The sequence below is a fragment of the Diadema setosum genome, chromosome 5, assembly GCF_964275005.1.
Source record: "Diadema setosum chromosome 5, eeDiaSeto1, whole genome shotgun sequence".
In the NCBI taxonomy this organism is placed as follows: domain Eukaryota; kingdom Metazoa; phylum Echinodermata; class Echinoidea; order Diadematoida; family Diadematidae; genus Diadema; species Diadema setosum.
The window spans coordinates 34,669,450-34,679,939 of NC_092689.1; the positions used below are offsets into that span (position 1 = coordinate 34,669,450).

At 37.1% G+C, this 10,490-nt stretch overlaps 1 protein-coding gene across 1 annotated transcript in view; it reads left to right on the forward strand.

The window, feature by feature from the left end:
• LOC140228690 (piwi-like protein 1) overlaps positions 1-8,102 on the forward strand; it is a 39,964-nt gene extending 31,862 nt beyond the window's left edge. The window contains exons 20-21 of the mRNA XM_072308957.1: positions 2,828-3,003; positions 3,856-8,102. Of these exons, the coding sequence (XP_072165058.1) occupies positions 2,828-3,003; positions 3,856-4,012 (333 nt within the window). The 3' untranslated portion in view covers positions 4,013-8,102. The remainder of the gene's footprint in view (positions 1-2,827; positions 3,004-3,855) is intronic.
• The last annotated feature ends 2,388 nt before the right edge of the window (positions 8,103-10,490 follow it).

Sequence of the window (10,490 nt, forward strand, 5' to 3'; positions counted from 1 at the left end):
GAAAAGAAAAAAAAACCATTTCACTTTTTTTGCTAACAGAAAATAAGGTTGCATAATCAAAAACAAAGTAAATTGAGAAATATAATTGTGGAACCTTGGAGTAACAATAACAACATATTACAGTCTTTTGTCTCTAAAACAAGTTCACTTCATTTTCGGAATTTGAACTTTATTTCGTTGTCGAATTACCGATCCTTCGAATACTTTCGACAAAGAAAATGAAAGAACACAGTATTAATAAAATCATGTCGAGAAAGATGGGAAAAGTTTATTTCTGACAGATCTAAACAAAAATGTCTCTGCGTAATCAACGATAGCTTTCCTCTAAACGAGATATTTCTGGTGAAAAAGGTGCCAAACGCTTCAGTTGAGCTACACGGATCTTGACGGGTGCTTTGGACTCACTTTCCCAACATGTCGTTTTTTGTGCATCATCCACAAACTTGTTGGTGTTACTCAATTTAGCTTCATGTTTTTCTGCATAAGCATGCATTCCGAATTGACAAAAAGAGATGTCCTCATCTCCATAATTATTTGTGTAGAGAATGTCAATCAGCATCGACTTCCCTTCACAAGTACACCTGTACCGCCATCTCAGACTGGCGTCTCGTAATTACGGATTGCAAAGAATGCACTATGTTTCCCCGGGCCTTTGGCTTTGCAGGAATCCTTTTGTGTCGTAGATCTTCTCTTTTACCTTTCACAGGAAATGTACCACGGACGGATTTTCCTATGACAGTGTGATCACCCACGAAATGTCTGTTTAATGTAGATGGTGCTTGTCAATAGAGATTGTTATCTTGGCGGCATACTTAATTGATATTTGTCAAATATCTTAGTAGATTTAATATGAAAATATAAAGTACTTTAAAGTGAAAAACATACCAAAACATAACATTGGGAAAATTCATAAATTACATTTTCAAAACCGACAATGACAGTGAATATCTCCTAGACTTTACAACAAGAGTGAGAGGTTTGCATTCGGCAGTAATTTTGGAGTAGTTTCCATGTGCAGAACCCTCATGAATTTTCAAATGCATGTGGTCATTGACTGCTATCATTCTCTTATTTGAAGTAAGGTAAGATGTTATACACATCAAAATGAATGGGAAAGAATGGCAAAATACTATGATAGTGTGAAAGAGACAGGGAAATTCTATTTTCACTGAAAGACAATATGTATTATACCTAGGAGAGTAGACTAGAATTCCTTTGGGTTCTGCAATGTGTTTTGATTGACATTGGTGCTCAGCCAATGAAACTTCGATATTGAAGACTGGCAACTGTCGTGCCACGCCCGCTTCCACGCCTCTATTCGGAGGTTTCTTGCTAGACGTATTTTTAGTCAACTTGACTTCCACATCGTCGCGCCCTCTATTGACTGCCAATCAAGGACTGATTCAGGCTAAAAATACGTCGCCCGCTAGACTACCTCACCCCTCGCCCTCCCTCATCCATATCTATATCTTTTCATTCTTTTTTTGAAGTGCCATGAGCACCGAAAGGTGGATCTGTGCGATAAACAAATAGCCACTGATTGTTATTATCATTAGTAGTAGTAGTAGTAGTAGTAGTAGTAGTAGTAGTAGACGTAGTAGTATCATTATCATTATTATTATCACTATTATAAGTAGTAGTATTATGATTATGATTATGATGATGATGATTATTATTATTATCATTATTATTATTATTATTATTATTATTATTATTATTATTATTATTATTATCATTATTATTATTATTATTATTATTATTATTATTATTATTATTATTATTATTATCATTATTATTATTATTATCGTTATTTAAAAAGTAGTGAACGGATTGGGATGAAACTTCCAGGAAAGGTTGAGAATGACACAAGTAACAAACGATTAACTTTTGGTAGTGATCCGAAAATTTATGGGGAATTTATGAAGGATTTTTGACATTTTGGCAGGTAGGGTCAATGAACTTGGGAGTTCAGGCTGCGCGTATTGAGGTTTGCATGCGTGCACTAAAGTGCGGGCTCTAGTTTCTGCTAGAGCGAGGCGCGCCGTGCAGCTAAGGGTTTATGACGTAACAAAGGCTTCCATATTGGGAAATCGGGCGACTTTCAGCACACAATGCTGTAAGTACATATGGGTGGAAATCACTGATCTCTATGGAAGAACAAGATCGGTGGTGGAAATGAGCTGCATGCTTGGCGGAGGTCTGCGCTCTCAGAGTGCTTCTCTAGTTATTGTTGTTATTATTATTTTCATTTTTATTATTATCATTATCCATCACCCACACTGTAATGTCGTAATTACAATACAAGAGAGGATACTCAATAGCTAAAAGTTAGCTTGTCTGTCTGAGACATGGGATATCTGGGTTATTTTGGTTAAGGTTTATTGAACATTTTTTTTTTCTTTTGAGATGCGGTCAGCCGACTGCTTTGTCCATTGGTATCTAATGGTCCTAGAAATGAATTGAGCAAAGATGTGAGCAATGTTGTGTGTACAGTCCAAGTGTGAATGTGTGTTTCAGTGGAACAGTGACATGAAAAAGAATAATCTTTGGTGTAGTTTGTCAACCACAGGGGGAATATAGTCACTTCTCTTAGCTTAAACCTTATAAGTAGTTTGAAGTCATATTTCTCTATGCCACAAAGGACCATATGAATTGTTTTCTTTGAAATGCAGAATGACTTGCAAAATTAAGTTACTTCTACATAACACATAACTTGCCAGTTTTTAACTAACAGTTGTAAACTGTGATTCATGATGCAGTACTGACATTTCAAAATACATACTGACCTTACTTTTGCAACTTGCCACCACCATACGCACGTATACAGCGTAACAGGAGGTATGAGAACCCCATGCCGGGCATGGTCATCGACCACACCATCACGCGGCGCAACTACTACGACTTCTTCCTGGTCTCTCAGCACGTGCGCCAGGGCACGGTCACGCCGACCCACTACGTTGTCGTGCATGACAGCACCAAGCTCCGCCCCGACCACGTGCAGAGGTTTGCAAAACTTTGAACCTTTTTATGTCACTCACTCGGACCCCCTCTTTCACACATTGCTTTTTCAAGATTTTGAACAACAGATTGTCTTGTGACGAAATCCTAAATTGAAAAATGATCATTCTTGCCAGCAATGGAAGGGGGGTGGGGGAAGACACCTCAAACTGAATTATCATTCAGTACAATATTCAAATGAATAAGTTTCTGATGACAAATTTTCTGCTGCAGTTGTTTTTTCCCCTTTGTGAAGATGCATTCCTTTTTATTTTTTCTTTCCAAGTCAGAAAGGTATGAGTAAGTTCTGTTAGAGCACTCTTGACTTTTTTCAAAGCAGCAATCATAGATTTTAAGGTCAGGATCCATCAATGGGATCACAAAATCTGTCGTTGTCATTGTTTTTTATATGATTATTTTTAGCACACAGCTGTAATCTGATGAAAAGAAGTGCATACAATTGGATTTTGAAGTTGTTGGTGACACAACATTTGCTCCTGTGACAAGTGCTCAGATCTTATATCCTCGAAGGACTTGGGGTTAGGTTTAGGGTTGTGATATGGTTTTAGATGTAGTTTGATGTGAGGATTAGGATTAGGGCGAGGGTTATGTTTGTGGGCTGCATTTATGTTTGGCTTAACAGGCAGATATTTCATGGGAGGAATTGTGGCAGGAGCAAATGTCATGGAACAGAAACTGTCACCTATTCATGTGTATACTTACATTTATGCCTATTGTCGGTCATTATAGTGACTTTAATCACAATTTTCTTCCAACCAAAATAAAGGAATGATAATTGGTCCTCCATTTTTTTTTTCTCTCTTACTATATACCTCTCTGTATCCTTTTTATCACCAGGCTGGCATACAAGCTCACCCACCTCTACTACAACTGGCCGGGGACGGTGCGAGTGCCGGCCCCCTGCCAGTATGCCCACAAGCTGGCCTACCTCGTCGGGCAGAACCTCCACCTGGCCCCGTCACTGGAGCTCTCCGACAGGCTCTTCTTCCTGTAGGGGGAGAAGAATGAGAGGACAACAGCGGAGAAGGAGGAGCATGAGGAAGCCGGCATGGCTGGTTGTGACTTTAATCCTATCAAACACTCGATCTCTCTCTCTCTCATTCGCTGGAGAGACATTTATCATTCCAGGACTAACCATTTGTATTCCCTTAATGGAGCTGATTCAGCTTGTTGTGCAACTCTTGGTATTTTGTTGATTTCTAATTTTGTTGTTGTTTGTTTTTTTCTTTTTTAGCTATTTTTCTTGCAATGTGAGGACATTACTTGTGTTAGTTTTGTTTGTTTCTTCTTCTTTTTTTGTCTCAAATACGCAAGTATAACTGTGACAGATGGCACAGGCTTTTTAAACGCTGTTTCAAAAGGATGCCTGCAAATGGAAGCAAGTTTTTTAATGAAAACAAGGGGTGCAAAGTAGCTCGGGCTGCTTCATGATGTTTTCAAGTTTTGTCTTGTTTCTTTTTTCGGTGGGTTGTTTGTTTTTTTCGTATTCAGGTACTGTTTTGTTTTTTTAGGGACTAGGCTGCTATTGCAGATGAATGGTAAAGGGAGTCTTTTAAACAGGGAGGCCCTTAGTCATGGGCAAGTTTGCTGTGCCAAATCCCTAGCCCAAGCAAATGGTTATTTTGGACATTTCGTGTGCCTTTTCTTTCATTTTTTTCTGAGGGAGTTAGAGCCGTAGATTTACTGTGAAAGCTGTTTGTGATTGTGATCATATACCTTTGCACTCCACTCGTAAGACTTAGCTTCACACTTTTAGGTATCAGTGTTGTATAACCTGTATATAATGTACATAATGGTCACTCATGTTTGGACCTCTTATTTAAGAACTGTTCTGTGCTACAAGAGCACTGGCTTTGTATTCCTTATCCTTATTTGTTTTTTTCTGAAAAAATTGTTCTCGGCTCTTGTATATCTCCTTCTCGGCTGAACAGTAAACCTACTCTTAAATGTATTAGAGCAGTGTGGTTGATGGAGCAAAAATTGGACGTTTCTCTTGTTGTACAGTGTCACATTACTCTTGGTAACATTTCCCTGTGCCCAAAAGGGAACCTCGTCTTCCATTGTTACAGAGTTGTAGATATGCATGAAGTTGAAAGTGTGTGATTAATCGTTTTTTTTTTTTGTTTTTTTTTTTATTTAATTTTTTTTTTAGAACAGAAACTCATTGTTATGGAAGTTTTGTTTTCACTTTATAGATCTATCCTCATATGCAGCCAGAGTAGATGATTTGGTTACTGCTGATGATGTTACAGGTTCCTTTAATAGTACTCTCAAAGTGACTTGCAAGATGTAGCAACCATGCACACATATTTGCTTGATGTAGGACAAATATACTGCTATTACATTTTGTTGAAGAGTTCATTGGCAGTGGTGATTTGACCCCACAGTGGCACAAAAGGGGAGATGGTAGGGTGTTGTGTTTATTTATTGTTCCCCCCATCTATCAGTCAGATGTTCAGGAATGGGCAAATTGGGTCTCAAAGGGCTATTTCGTGATGCCCTTGTCCAAACAAATATACGGAAAGAAAATCAGCAAAACCAGTCCAATTGAAGCAGGTCATTGTGTTTGATTGTTTTGTTTATTTTTTTTTTACTGTGAACAGACAGAATGCTGTTTAGACAATTGCATATCATAACAATTACTTTGAGTTTTACCTAGGAATGTTATTTACATACCTTCAAGCGATATGGAATTAAAGACATTGCTTTAGGGTTGTCTTAATGTCCATATATCCGTCTTAGGTATGCACCCTGAATCTACTTGTGAGAAAAGGCCCAGTAGATTATGTTGAAGCGTGGTCCTAGTGTTTCATGATGAAGGGATGCACTTAGTACAGCATGGGTGAGTCCCTCAAGGTCAAAGGTCACTGTCTTTGGCTAAGAAAAAAAAAAAAGAGGGTTAGAGGGAAATAAAAGGATTAGAGGGGGAAAAAAACCCAAAAACAAAAGAAAGGCATTGGACAGCCATAACTTTGTCCCGAAAAGTTAACGTGGTTGAATAGGTAAGTGGTAAGATGCATCATTGGTGCAAAGATGTTTAAATGGTCAATCTTTGAGGTCATAGGTCAAGATCATTGGACAGGATCTAGGAAATGAAAGGTAGTACTTCATGAGCTGTGTAGTGATTACAGGAGGAGATGAAGGGGGTTGATTGAGTACACATCAAGTGGACACAAGAAGGCAGAATTTATGTATTTGGATAAAGTGTTTGCCGGAGGCATTATATCTTTGGGCCGTCCTCCATCCTTCCATCAATCTGTACTTCCGTCCGTCATCAATTTTGTGGACGACAAAACCTGAGAACTGTTTGAGGTATCCAAATGAAACTTGGCATATGAATATATGAGTCGACGAAGCTGTGCTTATCAACTTTTGGGCCGCACAGCACAATGTCATAGGTCTAGATCAAATTCTGAAATTTTACTATTTTCCCCAAATTTCTGCGGTCCCTGAAGGTATTTTCTTTAAACTTTGTGTATACATACTAGGACAAGATTCTTTTGGAAAGGTTTTGAGCCATGGGGCTAAAGGTCGCAGGTCAAGTGAAAATGCTAAAATTTCACTTATTTCCCATATCTTGGGAATAGCTCAAGGTACCTTCATGAAACTTAGTACATATGCGTATGATGCCTTGACAATTGTTCTCTTGGGCAGTTTTGGGTCTTGGGTTGAAGGTCAAAGGTCAAGTTCAAATGCTAAAGTGGCTCAATTTACTGTTGAAATTACACACAAATACAGGCGTCACTGCACATTGATTCTGTAAGGAAAGATTTTGTCCAAGGGGTCATAGGTCAAAGGTCTGTCCAGCCTTGTGAAACTGTTGTCACACATTGTCAAGATGTACTGTAGACCTACTGGGAGAATAATGCACTATAGCGGAGGCATACCAGTGGCCATATTGACAGTTCTATTTTTTTAATGATTTGTAGTATGTAGAGATAAGGTGTTGAAACGTTAAGTGCCTTTCAGTGCATTGTTGAATGTCTGTATTTGCTATTATTCATTTTTGTCTCGAAACTGTATTAAAATGTTCTTATCGATACACACATGGCGATATTGTGCGATTGGAAGATAAGAAAGCCCACAATTGAAATATTTTTCTTAGAATTTTATTTCAGCAACTTTTAGATGCATTCTGCATGTATTCTCCATTGGGAAGGCAACCTCTTTCCAGATTTTGATGATAGATTAGAACAAAAAATGTTAAAGATAACTACTTCACAGCACATTTTGTTTCATGGTAGGTAGCGCTGTGATATCAGGTGCTATTCTTAGGAAAACTTTGTTATGTGAGATAGTCTTTAGTTTATATTGTTCAAATGTGGATTTGTGCAGAGTGGTTTGTTATCTCTTTCACGTATATAATCTTTTAATTGCTTTCATCATTGTTATTACCAGTGTGGAACATTTATCATTCTTAGTTTAAGTTGTCTCAGTCTTTTGTGTCAGAATGTAAAGCTGAAAATCCCAAAGTATTATTGTTATGTTGTGATTACGTGTCTGTGCCAGGTGCCAAACTGATTTTCTTTTTCTCTCATTCCAAATACGATTAATATTGTACCGAGCTCTAACTTATAATGTCTGCTTGCCATCAAGTATTTGCTGCAGCCTTCAATTGTTTTCGTATGTTCTCTTTTGTGTTATACGAATAAGATGGAAATAAGAACAAAAAGAAGAAAAGAAAAAGATGTGAAAATGATGCAGTCAGATATTGCTTATTGCTCAACAGTCAACCAGGCCTCGATCGTTATGTTTGGTTTCTCTCTTTTTATTTTTCCCCACCACATATTGGTATGATTTTTTTTTTAATGGCTTAAATTTGTATGTAGCTTATCTACAGCAGCTGGGGAAAGGAAAAAAAAAAACAAACTATGAAATCATCCCTCATTTGTGGAAAGAGGGGGAAATGTTTTGTTCCTGCAACAGTGAGGACCGTGTTTGAGATGGATTTATACAGATGTATTGAAGTTTTGGCACATTTCACGTTGCAAGATTGATCGCATGTGATGTTTTTAATTTTTCTTTCATTGATGGATATAGACATATTTTTACTGTATTAAACAAAACCTTGTTTTTTAATTTTACACCTGAATATTTTTGTGTCTTTCTTCAAAGAAAAATATGTTATTTTAAATGTTCATTCGTACAATTACAAAACACACACACACATTGTTATGTATGTGCATACATGTATATACATCTACATTCATATAATCTTGTGTGTGTGGATAGGTATTATTATTTTATGTTTATGACTATAGTAATATGTATGTATGTGTATATATATATATATATATATATATATATATATATATATATGCATAAAAATGTGTGTGTGTGTGTGTATGTGTGCTGGTATTATGGAAATGTATACTTAAATGTTTAGATGTACATATACATGTATATGTAAATCTGAATGACAAATGGATGATACACATATATGTATGTGTACTGAAATGAACATTTCACACTGTGGCCATCTTGTATTTCTTGCAATGATGACTCTGTAATCAGTAGTAGCCATCACTGGTTTATTTGCTTTGATGGGCTGTGGGAATAGCGGTGCTATAGTAGTTACAGTCTATTGCAGGGTTACCATTATTTGTAAAGTTACCATAGTTCTATGCAGGGGGCCCATGTTTATATGATATTGCCGAGGGATATATACTCGTTACCAAATACCAGTAGCATTATCACAGAAACGCTTAAGTAAACAGACATGTACATGCACACATACACAGACACACACACACACACACACACACACACACTAAAAAATAGATAACAGAAGTACTGGCGCACGTTTAAGTACTACATCGTAATCTATCAGAAATATCTGGCTAGACAGTTATTGCCGATAAAAACAATGAAAAAAAAAAAACAATTGATATGAACAACCCTCCTACAGACGGGTTTAATAAAATATTCTAAATTTTTTGATTAAATGAATAATTCTCTGTTTATCTACTATATCTATTCATCTATTACATCTATCTAATTGATTATCTAGTCGATCTACCTATCCATATACCTATCAATAATTATCTATCCGTCCATCCATCATATCTAACTAGTTATCGAACTACTTATTCATTTTTCCTTCTGTCTATCTATCTATCTGTTCAAATGTTCCTCCGTTGATTGTTTATATAACTTGCTGGAGTTGGGCAACCGTATAAAGCTCGCAGTGCGTATGATGCCATCAATAGTTCTGTCAATACGGGAATGATGATGTGACTCATCACAAAGTTACTGGCGCTGTGTGGTTAACGAATGTATTGACGTCAAAGAAATCGTATACAATTGTGAGCCTTAGATTTGCTACGCGGACGCTAAGACGACGCAGCATAGCGAGTTTAACAATGGAAACAGCTGTCTCGCGCATGAGCAGAACACCATTTTTAGCCTAAATAGCGTCGTCTTTGCGTTCGCGTCGCAGATCTTAAGCGCTGGTGGACGGAGAGCAGAGCGCCCGCACGAACTTGTCACTTTTCCTGACACAAAGCGGGATAACATCTTTACTCTTCCTCAGTTAAAACGTCCGAACAATTCGCGTATGTCGGGAGAGTGGTTTTACGCTTTGACTCGCGCGTCTTCGGGGTAGCTCGTCGCTTCGCTCGCGGCAAAACAGTCTTGCCAATTCACGACTTTCCGACCAAGCTTCAGTGAGGACGGCTATGAAAACCTCATAGATAGACGTAAGAGTCGGGTAAGTTATTCAGTGGTTTTATTCAATCAAAGACGTAGAATTGAATGGTGTTTATACTTTCGAGTAAGATTATGTCTCCCTTGCATTTTTCTATTTTATTGCACATTATCGAAACAACAAAAAACAAGAAAAAACGTATGATGACGATGATCAGCTCATAAAAAAAATATGGGTCTCGTATTCTGTTTCTATATTTTCTCTGTTTCTTTTTGCAAAGTTGCTGAAGATTTACATCCTGGAATCTTGCGCTGAATGATGTAAATGCTGTAATGATACAACCCATTCAGCCTATAATTATGTTGTACTGTATCATGAAAGTACGTTTGCGCAATGCTACTAAATTTCTGGGGAAATATCTAATTTGTAAGTTTTCATCCCATTGATATTAACTGGTATTCTGGCAAAACAAAGGGTATCTAGGTGTCAGAGTAACACAATATCTATATCATACATCGTCTCGTTATAGGACATGAATAATAGAGCCATCAGATACAGATATGTAATCTATCGTCAATTTCCCGAATTTCTATTACGTTTCAGTAACTGGACTCTCATTGGGTGGTGATACATTATCTCTTATGTGCATTATACAATTACAGTCGATCTGAATTTTTTGGAAAAAAAAGAAGAATATGAAATGAAAAAAGAAATAGGACAAATGTAACTCATCAAAATATCAAATATACAAAAAGCTTAAAACAAGTCAGTTAACATTTTATTTCTTTGACATTTTGTTTTCTCTCTCTCTCTAGCAGAGATCAGT